The sequence below is a fragment of the Mycteria americana genome, chromosome 7 (assembly GCF_035582795.1).
Source record: "Mycteria americana isolate JAX WOST 10 ecotype Jacksonville Zoo and Gardens chromosome 7, USCA_MyAme_1.0, whole genome shotgun sequence".
Lineage (NCBI taxonomy): Eukaryota > Metazoa > Chordata > Aves > Ciconiiformes > Ciconiidae > Mycteria > Mycteria americana.
Genome location: NC_134371.1, coordinates 61,948,474 through 61,972,362, shown reverse-complemented (window position 1 = coordinate 61,972,362; position 23,889 = coordinate 61,948,474). Strand labels below are relative to the sequence as shown.

Here is a 23,889-nt window from a genome sequence, read left to right as displayed (position 1 = left end):
TGTCTCCCCCAAGTTGCTACCCAACAGGGTAGCCTCTTACCTCCCCATGTGTAGAAACCTTACAAGTTCTGTGTACCCAAAACTATCGCCTCCATTTCTACTAATGTGGCATTGCTCTTCACATACTAATATTCTAGCTGTCCTTATTATTTTAGTTGTCACTCCTTATTTGTTTTTATGAACATGAGTCAAAAAGTCCCAAGCAATGTACTTGTGCAAAATGGTGCCAAAGAATAACTGAAACATGGTAGAGTGGTGTAGAACAACACAGCTTCCAAGATATTATAATTAACTTTGACATGCTAATAGTTATTTAATATAGAAAATGTTCTCTTTTTGATATAAAAAATAATTTGGAGAGGGGTGGAGAATGACAGAGAAAAGATGACCTTTTCAAAAAGCACCCACCCTCATCTTGCAAATTTGAAACTACAGTAAGTTGCAAATGTTTTCTGCTTCATAAAGGGAACTTATGAGGAAGAAGCATTAATTTCTACCTAATATAAGGGGTACGTATGTTACATAGAGTATAATCAAGAAAACCTGGTTTTTCAGGCTCAGATGTGAGCCTTTTGGCTGGCTGGAGCTTATTGATGGGTTAGCGGGAAAATATGCTGTACTTGAGATTTTGGGGAAATTGGAGTTAATTTGGCTTTGTTTGAGTTTCATACGGTTTCCTTGGAAGACTGTTTATACAGTCATTTGTGCATAAATGTCTTGTGGAGTGGTAGGGGTTTTGCTTTTGTTATTGGAAAGACCCTGTAAACTCAGTCTTGTTGCAGATTTTAATTATCAGTATTTAATTGATTACACGCATGAAGGAGAATATGCATTTTCTTTTTCTCTCTCCTTCCCTCTCATTTTTTTATGCAATATAGGCTGATATACATACATAAGATCTCTTTTCAGACATATGCATTTTTAAGAAAACACAATTACCAATACAAATTCTGCATTCCTACAAGTTGGAAGATAATAGTATGAGAATCACGTTATGTAATGATACAAAGGGTTTATGCAACATTTATTTATACACATATCTGGATCTTACTATTGGTATAAGAAAAATAAATGAATGCATAGGAAGTAAATGAATATTTAATTAAATGTGGTTCAAACTTCTCTGGTGAGAAGGTGATTCTCTTGATAGTGGGATTTAAACCCTCATCTCTGCTCTATGACTTTGGACATTGCCTTCTAGTTGGCAGCAAATGAGAAATTTCAGAGTAAACAGCTAAAGCAGGCAAATATTGTAGACAAACCCAGTTGCTCCTGCAGTTCTTCTGTGTAAAAGCTTCAGAGATATGATTAAAGTTGAAACCTAAATGGAGATAAAACAAATAGGCCTAAGCTAAGTCTAAAAGGTAAAGCAGAAGAGGTTTATTTATTTTTAGGTAATGAGATTACCGTTTAAATTGCATTTCATCTCATTATGGGACTGTTAACGTCTGTTACCTCTTTTTCTGACATTAAGTTACCATATACTGCAGATTCCAGCTAATGACTTTTTGAGGGAGACATTTAGGACATTTCCTAGGAGAGGTTATATTCATTTTTCTACTTATTCTATTTTTTTGAACATACCAGTGAGTTAATTTATCTGATTAAGGATTAATTATGATAATACGGTCCCAGTGATTAGCTGCCTTCAATGTAAAATTTGACTTCATATATTGCAGATCTCTAGATTAATAGCTTGATAGTCTTTGACATGGTGTTGACCTGATGTTTTGAAAGTACTTTTTTGACCAAGGTGGGGGCAATTTTATTTAGGGCAAAGTTCTACAACCTCGATTCATGCTGAGTTGCAGGTTTTTTCAGTCAAATTTTTCTATAAGGTGAATATTACTGTTGATGTACAAAAGTAATATTCACCATTAAAGTGGTCAAATCCGTGTATGCAAATGTTGTGTTGAAGAGCATGTTCTGCTCACAGATGAAAGCTGCTGGTTTTTTTTTTTTTTAAATCTAAGAGGAATAGCCTTTTATACATTGGAGTTCATAAAAATTAAACTGACCTTTTGGTATTTTTTGTGAGAGTGAACCATGTAGCTTAAACACTTATTAATCCCTTTGTAAGTGATATGACAGAATTCTGTCACAACAGGTCGAAGCATGAAAGTAAATTAATGTTTATACCAGATGAAACCATTCCTGGTTTCCTGATGAGTGCTTCAGTACAGCAGACAGCTTACTTTTCATATAAATAAAAATGATAGGACCTTCAAAATATTCTGATAAATCCAGTGGTTGTAGCAGAATGTCATGCAAAGGCACTGAGCTGAATTTTGACATTATAGCCCAGATTTTGTATTTCTAGAAAGCAGGAGTTTCTATTTTTATGTAGGTTATTTCTTTTCCTTTGGATTTACTCATAGATAATCATTCCATAATAAAATTATTATCCATTAGTAAAGCTGAGGGAAACAAGAGAATGCTGAGACAATAGCAAATTAGTTAATAACCCCAGCAAAATCTGTATTAAATGTCTAGTGAGTTAAACACTTTTAATTTAAAAGAAACAGAACATAGCTACTTGACATAAGAAGTGCATTTAAAGGAAAAAAGGTCGAGGAGGAAATCTCTATGTTAATATGACCCCATTTAAATGCATCCACTTTCATCTTTTGTAAATTCTAAACCACAATAAGTTGCAAATGTTTCCTGCTTCATAATAGGAACTTGTGAGGGAGAAACATTTATTTCTACCTCACGTGTATCTAACGTGATCAAGAAAAACTCCTGGTAAATGTAAGCCTTTTGTCTGGCTGGGTTGGAGGGGTTAGAGGAAATTAATGGGTTAGAGGAAAAATGTTTATGCTCTATTTAAGATTTTTGGAAAGTGGAGTTGTTTCGGTTTTGTTTGAATTTAATGTTAATGGCAATGATGATGATATCTGATAATGATTTCCTTGGGGTTACTGAATCTATATTTGTCAGGATTGACCATACTGTCTGAGATGGAATAGACTTTCATTTAACTGTGTATATGTAGCCCCGTGTACCCAGCTGAGCAGATACGATGTCTAATTGAAAAGAACAGCTATGTGGCTGAGAGTAATGGAGATTAATTAATGTAGTGATATTGCTAGAGAATTGTTTGTGATAAATTTTGCAGTTATTTTGAATACAATATGAATATGAGAGACTGGATTATAATTGGCATGGGGTTGAAGGATGTCTCAGTTTAGTTTCTCTCACTATTGCATTTTTCCTCCCTAAATTGTTTTTTTTTTCCAGACCAGATGTTTCTTCCTGTACTTAGTTTTAGTAAATAGTTTAAATACTTGACATCAAATTCTGTCAATGTGTAAATAGGTTTAATGCTGCTTTCAGGAAAATTTTCCCCTATATATACCGGGGCTGCAACTGGCTGGCCAAACAGGATTTGTTCAAGTAAGGATTTCAACCTGGAACAATAATGCAGCTTTAGCATCTTCCCCAACAAAATCCCATTTAATGTCCTTAAATTATTCTCTTATGTCAGTTTTGATTATGTTACAAGTACCATACAGTTTGAAACACTGGTACAATAATAATATGCTATATTCATGAATTATTAGAAATTTTCTGTAATTAGTTCAATTTGTAATTTAAAATATTAAGAGAGAAAAACAGTGGGGTTTTTTTGAGCAAATTGCATGTAAAGGATGACTGCGGCAATATTAGTAAAAGGCAGGAAGCTATATCATTGCTAATCAATCTAGAGAGCTCTGTCTCTTACAGATGTCAATACAAAGTTAAGTGCTAAAATAATTGTAGTGTAGGCTTTCTCATAATTACTGTTGTTCATTTGGTATGTTGTGCAAAAAAAGAAAAGAGGAATTTGCTTTGCAGTCAGCAGCCGCAAATCTCTAAGGAGAAGGAAAGAAGATAGCAGAAGGCTGATAGTCATCCATCATTCCTGACAATTTCACAGCCTAGAATAACTTGACAGAGACCCAGAACAAAATGTTGTTGAGAATTGAATGCTGCTAAGCTGAGTGAATTGACTTTCTGATGTCAAAGCAGGACCTGCCTGAATTGGCTGATGATTTTCCTTTTCTGATTTCAGAAACACTGATGTTTGAACTGCCTTGTGGTATGAATGCTCTGAGCAGATTTGAAAAGTGAGGAACTGTTTTAAAACTTTCTCTCTAGATCTTTTTAAGGACTTTATAAGATAATATGATTCTGGTCAGGAAGTGTGTGGGTTTGAATCACACCCAATATTAAAGAGGATTTGATCTTTGCATCCTCTTGCTCCAGACAGTCAGAAGCAAGCGTAAGGAATCAGCATTGTTCCTAACGTGTCTTGAAACAGAAATTCTTCAAGACCTGGCTCACGTCATCTCAATTTGTCTTTGGTGCTCTACTAGCTACTCTTTTACTGTCCTTGGAAAGGTGGAATCGGTTTGTTACTGGACAAACCGTCTCCGTGCAGAACATGGGAATGAATTGACTATCTTTGAATCCCTCCTTTTTTTTTTTTTAATTAAAACGTTCTTGCATTGTGTTTAGAATGGGTGCAAAATCTCTTCATTATAACATTAGAATGATGTAAGTTGTTACATAGTTTTCATTTAAGTAGCATTGGTATACAAAGGAGATAATTTTCCAGCTATTTATTTAGAAAAACCATGATATTGGAAATGTTCCTAAATTATGATAATTAGACATTTATTTACCAATAAATATTGCCAGTTTTATCTACTATTCAAAGACTAGCCTTTAAATTGCTTAAAACCATTAAAATGCATGAAGAACACAAACTGCAGGGTTTAAATGTAAAGAGCTCTTGTTTTGCAAAAGACACGTTATATCTTAGAAGTGTAAAAGAAATGGAATGTAAATAGGACGTGTGGGCTAAGCATGCCATCACTGATCAATAATGCAAAAGGTTTAGCAGCTTTATTTGTAAACCTAACAGCACAGATTTAGTCAGAACGGGGCCTTGTACTGTACACTCAGGTATTTAAAGGTTAGGAACAAGGAATTTGGTTAGTCTGGCAAATCCTCTGCTGTCATTCCCCAATCTCTTTGAATCGTTTCCAAATGTATTCTCACATTTCTGTTGTGCTTTTCTTTTTTTTTTTTTTTGATTAATGGATGTGTTACTAGTACAGTGCTTCATTGCTAATTTAACTCCACTATAGATTGGCATAAGGAACAGACATTTGCAAAGTGCCTTGATTCCCAGTAATGATATTATAGCAACTATCTTTATGTTAACATAGTTATAGCCGGTATAAAAAGGTTACAATATCAAGCCTACTAGTCTACAACATTTTATCTCTGTTTCCAGTTTGCTTAAAAAAAGTAATGTATGATGCCTAATAGTCTGAGGCATAGATCTAGTATTTTATGGCATCCACTGCAACCTTAAAGCAGCACTGAGAGACATAAAAGTGAAAATTGGCAAGCCAGTTTTATTGTATCTTGGTGCTAAAATTAAAGAAACCCCACAACACCTTATGTAGCCTAGTGTGGTCCCTTCCCTCTCCCTCCTCTCTCCCTTCCATTCCCCTCATCACAAGAAAGAAAAAAACCTTAAGCTTTGCTAAGAGTTAAAGAATAACATATTAAGAGAGGAAAAGCTAGACATTCTCCCATTTGAAATTTAGGAAAATTGTATTCTGCATTTGTCTAGAGGTCTTACCTAATCAATATTGTCTATCCAAGAAGAGGTTTCTAGGGATAAAATAACTGTCATTGTCACGTACTCATCAAAAGTTATTTCTTTTAAATGATATCAAATATTTTGTCTCTCATTTATTCTGTTGTTTTTCAATAACTCAGATAGGAGAGCTTAATTGAAGACAATTTTCAGTGAAGCTCTTGTATCCTATTTACTGACAGTTATGTTGTAACTAGGTACTTATATGCATTTCTGTGATGTAGAAACATGCAGGAATCTTTTTTTACAGGGACTAAATGTTTAAAAGAATGGATATATCTGAATTTTTATATGGATGTCAAAAAAGAATATTTGAGGTTTTAATAATTCATTATTTTTATGTACTTTTTAGTTTTAGGTTGTAAAACAGAAGCTTGTTTGCAGATTGCAGTTTCTACAAATGCTTTTCAAGTGATCTGAAGTTGTCATCTGTCTGACAAAGATATTTTGTTTGAGATATTCATAATTTTGTGACGTTTGTGTTTTGTTTACACTGCTTCAGTAATTCACTTCTGGGACTAAAACTTGCTTTTGAGGTTTAGGCACACTGCAGGATGCCAAAAAAGCATCAGATTCTTCTGTATTTGAAAGCTTCTGGGCCATCAAGAGATCAAAAGCTGCCAGAATCAAACCTGAGATCTGCCATTATAAATAAGGCACTGACAATTCTTATTGTGAGAGGTCATCCCAGGGGTGAAAGAAGCAAACAGAACCAAATTGCCCTGGCATTTTCATAAGAAAAATCTGTATATGCAATGGTATATTTCTTTGGGAAAATCATGTCTATATAATAGTGATCTGCCATAACACATTCTGGTGCTGAAATAACCATTTTAGCTCACTTAAACATCTATCAAGATTAAAATAAATCTTAAACCCCAGTTGTGGTCAGCAATACTGAATTCTTGGGACAAGAGCTGCCCTGGTTTTGAACTATAATTTACTCCGCTAATCTTGTATTTATATACAGAAATTTATGAACTCCAAAGAAAATATTTTTATAAACATTAAAATAGATCTTTTGAATTTACCAGACCATTTCTCAGGTTTACATTTCATGCAGATATAAATGATCATCATTTTTTACCAATTCTAAGAAGTAACACAAGTCTTCTCAGGAAAAGTAAGTAACTACAGTAATTCAACATCATTACCAGTGCTTATGTTTGTAATAAGACACTCTGCCTTTTCCCAGCTGCATTTTAGCAGAGTTTTTTAAATAATAAACATGCTGTTAATGTGATTAAAACCCTGAAGCTATTTACAGAAGTCTTCATATATGTTTATATCTGAATGCCTTTCAATTTTTCTGCTTGTTTGCTGTTGGTAAGGACATAATGCAAAACTACTATAGTTATCACGTTAAAACTTAGCAATAAGATCGTCCAAGAAAATGCCTAGAACAATGTTATTTCAAAACGATCTATAAGAATTGTTCAATAAAGAAAATGTTCCTTATATGTATAATTCAGCTTTATCTTTATTGATTTGTTCATATTTTTAATAGGTTTTAGAATTGTCAGTGTTCTGGTAAAATATCGTGTAATCTGGTTTATGGTTAGGGTAATAGAGTTACAAACTTGGACAAAATTTTAATCTATCCTGCAAGGCTGGTTTTTTTTTTCCTATAGGCATGCTTTTTTCAGTCAATTACTTAAGGGAAAAAAGTCTTCAAATATGGGCTGTGAGGAACAATGTGAGAAAAGGAATTGTTCTCTCCAAAAGAGGGTACCTGACTGCCATACGTTTTTGCAAGATGGGCATTTTTTAGGAGGGAAAAAATCTTCCTGGTCACATTTTTATGTCAGAGTTTCATAAAAGTTGCCATGGTATAGACAGATAAACTTACAATACTATTAAACTGCCTTTATACATAAAGAAAGCACAAGTGCTACTTGATGTGAAGGGATTATTTATACACAGCTATTGGCCTGAGTTTGTGGTGTGGACAGGTTCTGCGTGTTGTGCTGTAATTGTCACCTGAGGAAAGAAGGTCCCCATTTTGGGGAGTCTGTGGTGGCCAAGTTTGCTATCGGTGCTATCACAGAGAGCGAATGACTCAGCTTTCCCACTCTGCGGATCTTAGCAGCTGGGGTGAGAGCGTACTATTTAGATTGCTTTGATTTATGCCAAGAAAATCCCTAATGAACCAGAACTAGGGCAGTGCTAATCCATGTATTTTGCCCTCTTGAGACACGCTGTGTGCTCCTCTTGCAGCTGACACCCCAAATCTGAACCACCATTTTATTTCTCACAGTCACATTTACAGCTTAAGTCTTCGTTCCTGGCATATCTAAAATTCCTGTTGAATTCAGTGTTAAGTGTGTAAGGAGCACAGAAAAGCATTCTCCCATGTAATGGGTACTCGTGTTTTGTTGGCAGAGCGCTGGCCCAATTTTGTGGGAAACTCCTTGTTATTTCTGAAGCTCATATTAGGATTTTTTATTTATTACAAGTCTTCTACTCATGCCACTGCATACTTCTTTTTGATCATATTTTCCTGCCTCCCTTGTGATAAGTGGGTTCCTCCCCCTGCCCAGGCTTGGCCGCCAAAGTAGTTTCTGCAGACTTTTGACTTTGCGATACGTGGTTATAGGCTGGCTCTCGGAGCAGTGTTCATGATGTAATAACTATAGCTTTAAGTAAAATCAGAGAAAGACTTGTCATATGCATTGCAGTTCAAAACAAAAAAAGCGTAAACTGCCTTGGTGTTTTGGGAAGGTATGCTTGGAGTTTAAATGATAGACTGGAAAACTAGAGATGATCAGCTGGAATTACTTCGTAAGAGAACGGACAAATGTCTCCTATCTTGGGTCGCAATTTTTTTTTGCTAATAATCTGTATCTTCTGCTGTTATGATTTTAAAATTCTAGGAAATCTGAAAGGAATTATATTTACATATTGTTTCCAAAAAAACCTCCTGAGTCTTTTCCAAGAGGAAAAAATTGAACAACATAAAGTGTGAAAGATCTTTTGCAGCATTATGGTTAATATTGAGATGTTGTATTAAAATACTGTGTTATGAAGCAATGTTATCAATTTTCACATTTCCCCAGAAGGGTTTTCAGCAACTTTGAGTATTCCATCAAACCGGCATATTAAAGAGTGCGGCATTTACCTGTTAAAATGCACAGAGCATTCGTAGTAGCCTCACAGCTGTAGTCTGCTGTTATTGTTGCTTTGCAGAAGAATAAGCAACCATTTAGAGATGATGTTTTCTCTACCAAGAGGGCACTTTGAAGCAGATTTCTACACTAGCTTTTGGAAGTGAGCTGAAGTAAAATCAAATCTGTAAGATATTGAAAGGGGCTTTGGTCATATATGATATGATTTCTTTAGAGAAGATGTTCAGCACTGTACCGTATTTATTTCTTTTTGGAGACTCATTTTTGGTGGAAAATTACCAGAATTTGTGCTGAGACTTGCTCAGTATCTGAGCAATGTTTCTTATAACTTAATGTAATATAATAGTTTCAGTGAAGTACCATATACTCAGTAGTTCAAAGCCAATAAAGATAAGCGATCAATTTTCAAATTCCTTTTATTCATACAGCATTTCAGATTTATTTACATAAACTAACAAAACAATATTACACTTAAAGTTGATCTGTAACAGTAATAAAAATGTTCCTGCATCCCAAAGCTGCAGAAACGTCACTTCCAATCTACAGCGATCAGTGGCTGAGGATAAATGGTGCCTATGGGATTTTGGCAAATCCCTCATCTTTTCCCCATATTGCTAGACTGCCTTAAATCCTGAATCAGAAATCCACCCTTATTTAGGGAGGAAGTGTGAATGTTTGCTTAACTTTGAGTCTCTAGGTACACTTAAAAGTGAGGCTAAATATTTATGTGTTTGAGAGCTTTTCTGAATACGAAAATTCTTTTATCCAGATTTAAAGCTCAGTCAGAACAAGACGTAAGTTTTACCTGTAGCATTTGAAAACAAAAGGACCTGACTGGCTGGACTGCAGCTATAGGGCATTCCCCAGTAATGACGCATTATCATTTTTGGGGGTTTTTTCCCCTCAAGGTGGGGTTAGTGCCAGGGAGGAACCTGGCACTAACCTGTGTTACACAAATGCAGCACAGGGCACGTTGCTTTAAGATACTTCACTCTCCTATTGAAATCCTCCCAGTTGTTTTGTTTAGCTGTTCTGTTCATGACACTGCCAAAACATGTTTATTCACACACTGCGAATCACCTTTGCAAACAGACAGAGATCATCATTTAAATCTAACATTCAGCTTTTCAGCTTCAGAACAGGATTTTCAAAGCTGTGAGGACAATTCATATATCCCCTTACTATTATTGGTTGGTTAAGGCAGTTCCGAGATCTTATTCTAAATGTCAAATAGACAGGTACACAAAAATAGCAGGAACTAGATCAGATTTCCTTCTACTTACCCTGGGGTCTCCTTTTGAAGCACAAAACTTTGAATAGTCTGTTAGTACATGAGTTGGACATGTGGAGTAGAATTCAAGGTAGTGAAAATTGAAAATACAAGAAATAGTGCTGAAGTACTGTAGAAATCATAAGCAGTTTTTTCAAATCAATACCACAAGCTACTGGTTGTCAATGTTAAGATTCCAATGTACACTAACATATCGATTACATTTTCTTAGAGAAATTGGTGACTTGTGTGAATGTTGCAGTATTGCAAAAGGATTCAGCTAGAAAGAGCAGAAAAAATGTATTTTAACTCTGCAGTAAAAATAGAAGGGATTATTAATTTTGCAAAAGAAAACAAGAGGGTACATGCTATAACAATATCCCTTAGTTTCATGAAATTGATAACATATACTTTATAATTTCCCACAAAACCCTTTTTTTTGGTGTTTTTTTTCATCAGCACTGCAGCTACTCCGGTAAGGATCTAATTCCAATTCTGTCTAAATATAAGGAAACTACACAATATGAGGAAGCGCTTATTCCATTACTATTCAGAACCATGCATGGAAGAACATAGAAGGTTCAAAGGTTTCATTGTAATAGCAACCAAAACGCTTGAATTAAAAAGAAGAGAAAACCAAGGACCTCCGTGAATAACCTGGACACAAAGCCCATCTGTGCTTAGTTACTGGTGAAGTAAATAGAGAGGTTTTATACGTTTGCAATGCTATGATCCCAGTAACGTAACCAAGACCGCTGGCAGCAATAACTAGTGGTTGTACACATCAAAATGTCTTTGTTTTTGCAACCCATCAGAGAACACTGAGGCAAATATATCGGTGCTGGTTTTGAGCTCTCCCATATATCCTGTCTTTCTTTCTATGTGTTATCATCTTCTTCTTCCTCCCCACAGGTTTTTCCCACAAGCTCCAGGCAAACAATAGCTTTTAACTGTGAAAAATGCCAGCTGCAAAAATCCAGAGTAAACAATTGCTGGAAAAGCTTCATCCAAATCTCTCCCTTAACAGGGCTTTCTTTATCTTCCTTTTACTTCTCACAAGGACCTACACTTGAAAAGGCTTTTTCATTCTCATCTTCCAGCCTGGGTATCAGATGGATTGCTGCCTTTGTGTTTGCATGCTATTTAAATTGTGATTATTACCTTCTGTGTTTTCAAGGGTTGAGCAAAATCATGATCCATACAAATATCACTGCCACTCTCTCATTGTTAGTGCCACTCTCCCCTACTGTCTTGCAGTATTTCTGTGAGAGTGTCAGTTTTCAGCACTCCACCTGCCTGCTTTAAGCTTAAGTAATTATGGCTGTACATCACTTTGGTATCCATCATAAATGTCTAATTTATTGGTAAGTGTGTCTCTTGTTGGTAAGAGAGGCTTTGATTCTGGATCATAGGCTGACTGTTGCACTTTATGAAGGGCCTAGAAAAGTAGACTTTATAGAGAAGAAAGAACGGGTGAGCAGAACGCTCCCACATGAGCTTGGTCAGGGCTTGCCACTTCATTCTCTGGTCTGCAGTGGCACACCTTATGCCAGTGCTCATAAAAATGGGCTTTCTTTTTACAATGTTTCCCTATAACCATGATGCGGTGACTTTTCCTGGCCCTTTTCCCTTTTTCCAGATTGATCTCATTGTTCTGAAGCCTCCTGTGGGCCCTATACTATGAACGGGATTTGGGCCAGAAAACATTTAGTTGATAGCATTATCTTTTTGAACCACTAAGAATGTGTAATTATTCTTACTATTTTAAATCCTACCGAACTTTGCAGCATTTCTTCTCACTGGCTAAATAATTTCTATTAGGAAAAGGAAAACCTAAGTCTTTTCAGCTGCTTCCTCTTGAGGGACGTAAGATATCAGCAAATTTTGCTAACACGTTCCAGAACAGCCAGCTGTTACTATCCACCTGCAGCCATAATATTGATTGAAAAGAATATAGAACCTAAACATGGATAGCTTCTGTAATTATGTAGAAAGAGTTTAATACATGACTCTACTTCAAATGTCATCTGGCAATGGCTGTAACATGGCATGGAATATATTAGGAAATAATTTAGCTAGTTGAGAAAGTCTCTGTGAAAGACCATGCACTGTTTCCTTGTTTTATATTTCAACTGATACTTGAAAATATTACCCATGCGTACGGAGAAAGTCAATGGCAAGACCAACAGGGCTCAGACATCCCGTTACATATCAAATAAATAGTTGCTGATACATTCCTGTAGCTCTGCAATTTCCTAGCAATGTAACTAGAAGTGGCTCTTTTGCCAAAGACTGCATATATATGAAAAGGTAGGAAACAGAAAAAAAAAGTTCCTTTTTGTCCAGATCTGATTAAATAAAGATGCCTTTTTTTGCAAATACTTTAACCTTTTGCTACAAAGAATGGAAAAAGTTTGGCAAGAAGCTTTAAGCTTCAAACCGCCTTAAATACCTCTGTAGCCTGGTTATAAGCTCCGTCAGGACCCTTACTATTTTCTTTTTGATGAATCAACACAATACAACGTAAGCCTTGTGACAGATTTGCAATTCTATTGGAGAATTTGGCCCAAGGGAGCAAGGAACAGGAGTCGGTGTAATTACACCACTGCTGGCTTTCTAAATGGACATTTCTGAGTTTTCAGTTGAAAGTTTCAGATTATTGATGTTCAGATGAAAAGTAAAAACTTTAACAGAAAGTTGACTTCTGTTGGCATGGGAGGGTGTTCAATAACACATTTGCCATTTTTCCAAGAAAGGTTGAATGGGAAAACTTGGAGTAACTCTTGCCCTCACAATGTTTAAGTCCAACAGCTCCTGCACAGAAGCCAGATTAGCGGTCAGGCCCCGGCATGATGCGAAACAGGGAATAGCAGTTCCTCTGTAGATCCCTCCGAAAGCTTTCTGCTAGGAGGTGGCCTTCTCCACGGTATCCCCCTGCCCTAGACCTCAGTGAGAGAACGCTGATGTTGACAGTGAAATTCCAAATGGGAAACACAGGTTTTACCTCTCCTGCGGGTCTGTGCTTAAGCATATTAGTTTGGAAGCAAAGAAAGAACTGCCAGAAAGGACAGATAACCAGGGCAAATACCTAAATCGGTAATTATTTGAAAAAGGTTTTTTTTTTGTCATTAAGACACAGTTATGCCCCATTAACTGAAACACACTAATACAGCTTCTGGGTGCTGGGCTATCACGAACACCAAGAATATCTCAAATACACAGACAAATACCACGATAAACTCAAGCCAAGCTCACTTTATAGTTAGCGTAGCAGTATATCAGAGATCTTACTGTATTAAAATCCTTCGAGTCTTATTTCGTTGCTCTTTGTATCATCCCAGACTTTAGCATGTCTCTCTTTTACGTGACTAAATGAAGAGCCCTACCAAGGGGAAAAATCCTATAATTCACAGCCTGTAGACCATTTTCTGCACCGCTTTCCTACGACTTCCTTACCTTGTGAGGACTTGGCAATTTGCAGTTAACAAGACACAGGTGCAACTGATTAGCGAGGCCGGTGGAGCTGGGGCTGCTCCCTGCCATCCTCCCGCCGTAGGGGAGTCGTTCTTTTCCCCTCCTGAGCATCAGCAGGTTTTGCAAACTCCTTAGCTGGGGAAAAAAAAAAAAAAAAAAAGAAAAGCTCCATGCTATCAATATTAAAAACTTCTCCATTTGAAAGGACGCGTACAAAGGGAAAAAGAAAGTATGGGTTATTTTAAAATGTTAGCAGTAATGAATGATTTAAATTTTAAAAGGTCAGAAAAATGAGACTTGTAAGTTTTCATTGGGGATTTTGCACAGACCCGGCTGTTATATTATTTGTTTTCTTTGGCATTGATAACAGTTGCAGGTGACACTTTTTTTCTCTCCATTTTGAAGTCCCTCCAGTATAATTTATTTTTGTACGGCTTTGTATAAGGTGCTTTGTCAGGAAAGATCCCAAAGACCTTCTGGCACAAATACAGAAATGCAGCACTTTTTTTGTGAGAAGGCAGCAATCCCACGTTGCCAGTTTCTCACATTCAGAAATGGTGACTCAAAATCTCGCAAGTCATGGGGTTGGCTTGAGAAGTTCATTTTTCTTATAAAAGAAAAGAAGGTTTGGTTTTCTTATAATGGAATGCAATTCTAAAGTAGATCTGCCCTTTAAAGGGATGAAAACTTACATTTATAAAAGAAAGAGAAAGATTTAAAAAAAACAAAAAGGAAGGAAGGAAAGGATAACCAAGATTCTTGCCAAAGGCAAGAACCCAGCTCACAAAAAGCTGCAGGTTTCAGGAATTCAGAACCCACTGTAATATCTAAAGAATCAGCAGGAGAGGAAATCAAGACATCAAGCAGTGAAAGCGAAGCAAAGCCCCGTGGTATCCAGGACCTTTGGATCTTTAATGCTCATTCAGAGCACAAGAGCTCAGACTTAATTTCAGCTGAAAGGTCTTAGTATTACTACTTAGTGCCCAGTTCTCTTATTTTGGCTGGTTAAATGATGAAGTTGTTCCTTCCTGACTTCAAACAATTGGTCCCCAGGTACTTTGGCAGCTCATAGTGAAGTTTGTATCATACTGGTAGCACGCAGCATTGTCCACTGAACTGACATTATTATGCTATTACTATTAAATATATTATATAATTGTTAATATTTAATATGTGTATGTTACATCAATATTAAGAATGCCTGACACTTCCTACTGCAAACCCTATTTTCAGTTAGTTATAACTTCTCCTACTTGTAATGATTTGACACAAAATTTTCTGTGCCAGGTGTCTGCCTCAGGCAGAATTTTGTGGTGTTCTTCGTTTGTTTGTTTTTTTTTTTTTTTCTTTTAATGTCAGCCAAAGCAGCTCAGCTATTCCTGAGAAGTTGGCTAGGGAAAACCATGCAAAATAAACCTGGCAGTCTTTTTGAAGGCACCTAGTGTGTCCTTATCCTGGGGGAAAGCACTTAACCTTTGGCAAAGGTGTGACTTTTCTTTTGGATATCTGCTTCAGTTGGTAGGTTCAGATGGAAAACCTGCAAGAACGTGGGTGAACAATGAATGTTTAAGAGATCACAGTTCACCCTGTGCTCAGACAGACCTGTTGGAATACGATGTTCAGTATGACCATCCAAGCTCAATGCCTTCAGCTCCGATCCAAAAGCACCCTGATGTGTGCTTGCCCCCCAAAAACTAGCAGCTCCTTCCAGCCCCCGTCAGGGAACTGCAGACTTCTGGTAATAAGATAAAATGTGTGACACATTTCAGCCGTCTTTTCCCCTTGTGTTCAAAAGTTCGTCTTTATCTTCCTCATGCTAAAAACACTGAGCATCCCTTAACACCTGATTATGTTTTTAATTCCTGAAATATGTTTGCAAAGGACTATTGGGAAAAGCAGATGTAATCAGTAAATTTTAAGGCTAAAGGCAGGACCAAGCCTTTCCTCACTTTTCTCTTAATGGTTTTAGCAGCAAGATACCTCCAAATGAAAACTCACTGCACACATTATGGAAAGAGGACATCTTCCTTCTTCTCTCAGCGGGCAGAGCATACCTGCCTTGGCGCGTGTTCCCCAACGTCTGTCTCGGAGCTGGCAGTCCATGCACAGAGCCTGGGACTGCAGCAGTTGTCTTCCCTCATGCTGTGAAGCCACAAGGCATCCTGATGCATCCCCCCAGATAGTATGGCTTTACGTGGTGCTCTCCAGAGGGGCTTTTCTGCACCGTGCCTCTTCCACCTGCCCCGAAGATGCAGATCAGTTTGTCAGAATAAGGCAGTCGATGGAAAATGTATCATAACTGAAGAGAAATCACACAATTATCATTTCTGGTACAGCATCAGTTTGAATATTGCTTCTTTTAGTAGTATTCATACCTTCCAAAATGAATACAAGTACTTTTATTGTAAAGATTTCTGCCATTTTCCTCTGGATCGATGCTCTGGAGACCAGAGCAATTTCTAGGGAATTTGTAAGTACATTTCATCTAGTTTTGTTTTCTTAACTTGACACTTCTTTAAAAAAACAATTGCTAGGTTTTTTTCTTTTTTGACTATCTAAATTATATTGCTCATTAAATGCCACCCATTAAACATCTCTATAATTCATAAAACCATAATAGTGATAGTGATTCATAAAACCAGAATAGTGATAATTTTCTTAGGAAAAAGTGTTTTAATGTGCAGAGTGTATATCTAGTCCTATTGCTCTTTACAGTTTATCACTGGTGTATTAGAGAATGTCAGTATAGACAAAAATTAGACTAAAAATTAGATTTGTTCAGCAAATATTTGATTGCTGTATCACAACCTTTTTACTATAGCATTCAGTTCAAAGATGTTTGCATACCTTATTGAGCAAGCTGCATAGTTTTCCGGCTAAGGTGTGTATACTGTAGTCATTACATTTTTGCACACTCCACTGACTGAGCCGCATGGACTACTTTAACTATCCCCAGGAATAGTTGCCTGAGTTCAGCTGCTTGTCTGAGTGCTTCAGTTTGTGTATTTTATTACTTCAGTGGTGTATGTTGATAAAGTTCTGTTCTGTGCCGTTAAATTTTTGGTTCTGCCAATCCAACTATATACCATGCTGAGAGAACTGCATGCATTGCTAAGTGCTTACTCCGCGGTGAACATGAGTGGTTGAAATGTTATAATCTGCAGTGTTTTGTTAAATGAGCTGCATATTTTTGTTTTTATATACGTTGCTTACCCAGTTGTGTACATTTTTCCAACTCATTATACAAAATAAGCTTGATTGGAATAAGAACATTCTCTATCAGCTGTCTGCTCTGAGTCAGTATGTAACAAAATTAGCAACTTTCTCTTTCCAACAGTGGCATGATTGCATCCAAAGTTTAAGGCAATTGGTTTGGAGATCTTGTTTGTTTCATTCACTCCATGCAAACATCAAGATTAACAAACCAATTTGTTGCAACTTAATTTGTTTTCACAAATATGAACAGAGTTAAGTAACAGAGGAAAAACTCAGCATTTTAATACAGGAAAATGCTTCCATGTAAAGTATGGAATATATAGAGACCTAAATATCATTATCTAACTTAGAGCCATACGTTGTAAACATAGGAAGATGGAAAATAACTAGAGACCTCCCAAGATGGATATTTCATCAGATAAGCAATATCCTAAATACTTAAAATGACAAATATAACATTTTGCAAATTCAGTGCATGCTTTCTTCAAGAGTTATAAAAATAAGCTCATCTCATGACCATGAGAAAATCTCAAAATGCTGCAATAGACAAAATACATGAAAACTCATGTACAGGGGTACGTAGTTTGCTCATTAACCTTGGTACAAAATTGAATTAACATCTTTAAGAAAGTGTTTTTCTCAACTTGCTAGTTTTTTGAGTCAGTTCCAGCAAAACCTACAGGTTCTTCTTAGATTTTGTTTGACTAATTTGCAGAGTTTGCATACGTAGCAGCTTGTGCTTCCATTTACAAAATCTTCAGCACTACCTCACCTCAAAAAAACTTTCTTAATTTTTCCTGAGTACAGAGATACTTAATTAGGGCTATATAGTTTACCTGGATTCCTACCTGCCCCACCTATAAAGGTAAATGTGCCTAGCTCCTGTTGTCAGTGTCCCCCTGCTGATTGCTTTCACTTTAATGTTATAATTCACTGTTGTCTGAGCAGACTGCCTGGAAGGTCCAGATTTGTTTTTGCAAAATTTTACATGTGAAAGCTTAATTGGTCTTATTGCTGTAGTCAAAATTGTTTGATTTCAAACAGTGGCCATTTAATTCTCAGACTTCTCGTGAACCATTATTTAAAACTGTAAACATTACAATAGTTTGTTCTAAAAAACAAACGTGTGAATACCTAGGGCCAAATATCATTTTTAGTGGTCTGTCTTCACTGATACCTGTGGAAAAGAAATTTAAAGAGAGAGGTACAAATGGAATGTATTAGTATATCCTGGAACATTATATCAAAATTAATTTAGTCTTTATATTTTGTTTTTTTCTGTGTACATTAATGTTGGGTATCAAAAGAGTACGAGAAACCAGGTACACTGGATTTAACATCTGAAAAGTAAATGTACTACATGAGATGAGCTAGATCCAACCTGGACTTTCTTAACAGAAACAGAATAAGTAATTTTGCATAAAATGACTTACAGCAGACAGATGGTAAGGAAGAAGGTTTTGTGTCTGTTTTCTCTTTTCTTCCCCCAGCATGAATTTACTTTCAGTATCAGTCCATTACCAGTAAAGATCTAGATTTTGCTCTTCCTTTGAACTGTTAAATATCAGCTACACTTTTCCCGAAGTTATAAGTGTAAACTAAGATGAGAGCTGGACTCTTTTCTTCTTCTCTGTCATACAGACGAATGATGGCTATGTGCAATTTCTACTGTGTAGGTATCTTGTACAATTTTTGCAGAGGAAAATTCTTCCTTTTGCCAAGGGAAGTGAAGAGAAATGTTCCTTTCTTTGGGGAAAGAAAATCAGAAATCTTTATTTTTTCCTGCTGCTGTGTGAGGCCTAAGCAGGTTGAAAGAAGCAACTAAGAAGCTTTAAGAGATGAAGCAGCTGGAAGGTTTTCATGAGGACTACTACCCTGTCTCCCAGCTTTCCACCAACTTCTCTAACACCAACTGCAGCAAACCGGACTTGCTTTTCTCTTTTCAGATCTGTGTAACCTGTTTCTTTGTATGGCTAGGATACCTACTGAAAAATCAGCATACTAAATTCAAAACATACATTCCATGTATATCACTGCAGTGTAAAACAACATGGACTACTAAAATACTGGGAACAGACAGCGTATCCTGAGATCTATGGAGAGTAACAATAATTCATAAGATACACATCTATGCCATATATTTTCTGTGTATATTTTTGTGCAGCTGGTATATGCAATACATATATAAACTCTTCCATAATTTATATCTGATCTCTTCTTTTTTTTTGTTTTTCCCCCAGAGAGTAATTTTCAATGTTGTCAACTTCAGTAAAACAAAAAGCCTCTACAGAGATGGGATGGCTCCAATGGTGAAATCCACAAGCAGACCAAAATGGTAAGTTACCCTTTCAAAGACCTGATAATGAGATAAAAGTGTTTCACTTGGCACTTTCTTGTAGTGAAGCCCTTATGGCTCAGGTGCACCTTTTGATAAGAGTAGAAGACAACTTTGATGCAAAAGCAGTGTTGTGAGGACAGGTTCTCTTTGGAGCAGATGGACAGTATGCACTCTGGAGGCCCCTTCCAGCCTTGCTGTGATGGTATGTTGTAGTGCCTTGTTTCAAGTAGCATGACTGAAGCGATGTCCATTCAAGCAAATGGAACAGTCAGGGCTTGGGCTAAATTATTTTTCAGTGAAATCCTCACCGTCCGACTGTTAGGACAGTCCCTGACCCAGTTTTGGCCTGTGTCAGCTAGCAGTCTCCCAAACAAAGCCTGCAAACTGTATGGGAGATGGACTGGGCCTGGACTGGTTCGAAAAGGCTGTTTGGATTTCTTTTCCCTGTTTTGGGGAGGTCAGATTTAAGTGGAAGAAAGTGAGCTCTGCCATGTGAGTTGACCTCATGTGAATGAGTAGTCTCTGGTCTGTTTTATCTAAGACACAAGAAGGCCAAACAACTTTGTCATAAGCTACCCAATAGATACAACACAGAAAGGTATGCCCATATGAAACCCGTGAATACCTATATAGATGGTACATTTTCTGAAAGCAAATGTAATGACATGTCTACTGTGAATAATCATATGTAAATCTAATGAGTCCTAATGCATGCAAGACTCCCAAGAATTATGCAATTTGCCTTTAGCTAGGAAATTTGTTTGAATATGGATAGTGAGGTTAGGTGTGTACAGTAATGTATTCTTGTAAGCCTTTACAACTGTTTCTTTTTATTGGTTAATTAATAATACATTTGATCAATCTGCACATTATATGAGCCTTATAAATATACCTTTCTTAAATACTTCAGCTATCACAAAATTTCCACCTGCAAGCTGTTAACTTTTGGTGGTCATAGGATCATTGTTATTGTATTATGGCTTCCTCTTCATATGACCAACAGAATGGCTATTTGTTTTTTTATCTAGATGGTAAGGTCATATGGACAGAAGAGCTGTCTCGCAATACAGTTAGTGGATGGAGTCAATTCCAGCTCAATAGGAGCATGTAATAACATTGAAAATTAATTAAAAAAATCCATTGTGTTTAGTGTTTTTGTAGCAAAAGTCATGTTAATTGTGTTTACTATTTAACTTCAGAAAAATCTTTTGGGGCTTTTCAGGGCCATGTTTGCCAAGCATGCTTTAATCATCTTTCAAAACCTTTTCCTTCTCTCACTGGGGTCTGGTATTTGCAGCTAAGTATATTGTGTGTTAAGTTTATCTATAAATCAGATATTGCTTTCATACAAATTTTATGCCTTACTTTGGTTTCAAATTAAAGTGTAAATCTTACAAAACAATGCAAAATGGGCTTTTTCTAGAACATATAGGCTCCTTCACTATCTTTAAAACAGATTCTCTTCCATTTCCCCGGAGATCTATTTATTTTTGTGTTTTATATTTTTAGGGGATGTATTTTGCTCCCGTGAAAGTGAGGAATGAATAACATTGCCTGGAGCCAGGCACAGTGTAGGCAGCAGGTGCTGAGCAGCTTCTTTGTACAGGGCTACTACCATACTGTAAACCTCTTTCAGAGATTCTAGCTGTAATTTTTTTCTTTAAAAAGATCATTATTCTATTAAGGTGTTTGGTTTTTTTTTTCCTAATAGTCTGTGTATGAAAACATCTTGCTGTACATTGAAGGTGCACATTAATTCATAGTGTTATCAGGGACCTTAGTAATATTGGGGTCTACTCAGTATAATTTTCTGTCTTGATGTTAATAGGAGTTACGCATGTGTTTTCCAAGTGGGAAAACACATACGTTATTTTTGGATATATGCCTTCCATTAGAGCTGTCTTCCACTTGGATTATGCCTTTTACAATTACCTCTGTATCTGTTTCCATGGCATTGTAGTGAAACCTGTAAACAAAATTTTCTCTCTTTCTGTTTGCTGAAATAGGATTTACTAGTACTTGCGCTTGCTAATGCAGCGTACAGGTAGTTGCGGTCCTTGAACATGAACAGGGCAATATCCAGCTGCATCGATTTGATCCTGTTTGATGCTTTGTATATATTAGTCTGGTAAGCAATACCAAATCATTCAATGCTGCAAAAGTGCTGAGGTTTACGCGAGGGTACTCAGGATTCAGAATTGTGGAAGGAGACTATTGGAACTCTCCACGTTATATTAAGTCAGCATAACAGGCTAGTGGATATCATGTAATTAAATTAGAAAATGATATATTAATTACAAAAAGTTGAAGAAACACAAAAGGTTTTAAAATGAAGTTAAAAGGAAGATTACCAGAAACCAAGGTCTGCAAATATTCTGTAACCGAGCTCAGTCCTTCATCTCTGAACTCTTCTGTACTAAATATTTGAGGAACTCATCATTTTCCTGCGTGCCTGCCTTTGCCACACTGTGCCTGTGCCTTCAATATCTGGTCCATACTGAAATTCTCCCAACTTCCTCTGGCCACACTGACAGAAGCAATGCTGTGTCACACATAACTATTCCACTCCCTTTTTTATACAATCAGATTTGAGTTTTAGGGCGATAAAGTATCAATTTTCCTTTCTGCATTTGAGAGATGTAGGTACATTACTCCTCTTAATAACAGATATTCAAGCCCGAGTTATGCCCTTTTGATTTAAATGAGAACGTTCCCACTGTATTCAGGATAGAATCTGACCATATTGCTCGCAAAATCCTGCATATCAAAACTAGATTGGCCTCCAGAGACGGTGAGTTTTAATGTTTGTTTTGAATGTGGTTATGCGAACATGGCTCCAAGCTTTGCAACATTTTGTGAGTTTGATTCGTGACTCTGGAACAAATCACTGCCAAGTGCTCCTGAAGTAGAGAGTGTCAAACACAGATCAACGTTTTTGACCTGTATTCTCTTGCCCTGTGGGGTAAGATCTTTAAATGCAGTCAGCATCAAGGTTCAGCTCGGTGTACTGATGTAAATGAAGTATATCACTGTCATCAAAGCGCTCTATGTGGACACAGATGTTCTGGTGTTGACATATTCTTCTCTTTTGAAGTAAGGCCAAACATTTCCAGTAATGAGCTACTTAAAAAGAAGAAGCAGTATGCTGAAGGATAAGGAAAAAACAGATTTTATGCTAAAGAAAAAGATTATTTTTTAAAAAGAAAAAACCAGAATAATAAATTCTGATTAAAATGATATCTATTTTCCCCATACACAGTAACGGATTTACTGAATATTCTTTCCCAGAGGGATAGAGCAAAATAAAAAAGAACTAAGTAGGTTAAGTTCTGAGTCCCTCAACCCTTTTTTCTGCATTTTTTGTGGACACGCTATGTTGACACTAAATAGTATGGGGCTGTGTCAGTTGCATCAGTCAAATTTCACTGCAATGAATCACAGCTCATATGTAGAAATGCAGCATTGTGTCACACCAAGTTACATCAGTTGCACTTCATAGCAAATTGGACAAGATGAAACTCAGGATTTTATTTCAAGCCAGTGGAATGTGCTGCGTCTGCTCACTTAGCATTTTTGCTTAAAATTAGCTGGTTCTTCAGATGTATTACACCAAGATTTTAAAGAATTGGTGTTTCTTCTTAAGAATGACTACTACAAATATAAAAAACTCAATTACTATAATAGAGACCTGTTCTGTTTTGACTGGGTCTTTTTTCTTTGTCTCATTTGTAGAGGTAAAGAATTTGAGGAGAGATGGATTTGAGGAAATTAAATTTTTGCTATGCTGATGCAGTTTCTACTGTAATCTTTTTCTTTGCTACTTCATTTAAGCGCAACCTAATTTTGTTGCAGTTTCTTAATCATAATTTCACACTAAAAGTTCTGTCCTTGGAAGGTATTCATAAAGCCTTCCATGTGGGCTGTTGTGGTTTAACCCCAGCCGGCAGCTAAGCCCCACCCAGCCGCTCGCTCACTCCCCCCGGGGTGGGATGGGGGAGAGAATCGGAAGAGTAAAAGTGAGAAAACTCATGGGCTGAGATACAGACAGTTTCATAGGTACAGCAAAAGCCACACATGCAAGCAAAGCAAAGCAAGGAATTCATTCACCACTTCCATGGGCAGGCAGGTGTTCAGCCATCTCCATCACACATAATGGTTACTTGGGAAGACAAACGCCATCACTCTGAAGGTGCCCCCTTCCTTCTCCTTCCCCCAGCTTTACATGCTGCACATGACGCCATATGGTATGGAATAGCCCTTTGGTCAGTTGGGGTCAGCTGTCCCGGCCGTGTCCCCTCCCAGCTTCTTGTGCACCCCCAGCCTCCTCGCTGGTGGGGTGGGGTGAGGAGCAGAAAAGGCCTTGACACTGTGTAAGCACTGCTCAGCAGTAACAGAAACATCTCTGTGTTATCAGCACTGTTTCCAGCACAAATCCAAAACATAGCCCCATACTAGCTACTGTGAAGAAAATTAACTCTCTCCCAGCCAAAACCATCACATGGGCATAGCAGTGGAAGACCATTTAAGTACAAATACCATACTATTATTTTGATTGCACAAAGTTTTACAAGTTTCCCAAAGTGAAAGAGAAGAGTGAGTTGTTCGAGAGGCAGCAGATTTTCCAAATGATGAAGTGAGCAAATATTCCCTTTGGGCAGAGAACAGCTATAACTCTTGATTATTCAGTGTGAGCATTGCCTCATTGGGGACATTAGTTTTTCAAATTGCGCTAATCTTTTAAAAGTAACAACTGGCCACTCATCACCTTAGGTATTTCAGCAAGATCATGTGCAAAACTCTAATTAGTATT

At 37.0% G+C, this 23,889-nt stretch overlaps 1 protein-coding gene across 1 annotated transcript in view; it reads left to right on the top strand.

Annotated features, from left to right (window-relative positions):
* Positions 1 to 23,889, top strand: part of AGBL4 (AGBL carboxypeptidase 4) — a 981,249-nt gene that overhangs the window by 225,816 nt on the left and 731,544 nt on the right. Inside the window, exon 4 of the mRNA XM_075508731.1 lies at positions 18,982 to 19,076. Within this exon, the coding sequence (XP_075364846.1) occupies positions 18,982 to 19,076 (95 nt within the window). The remainder of the gene's footprint in view (positions 1 to 18,981; positions 19,077 to 23,889) is intronic.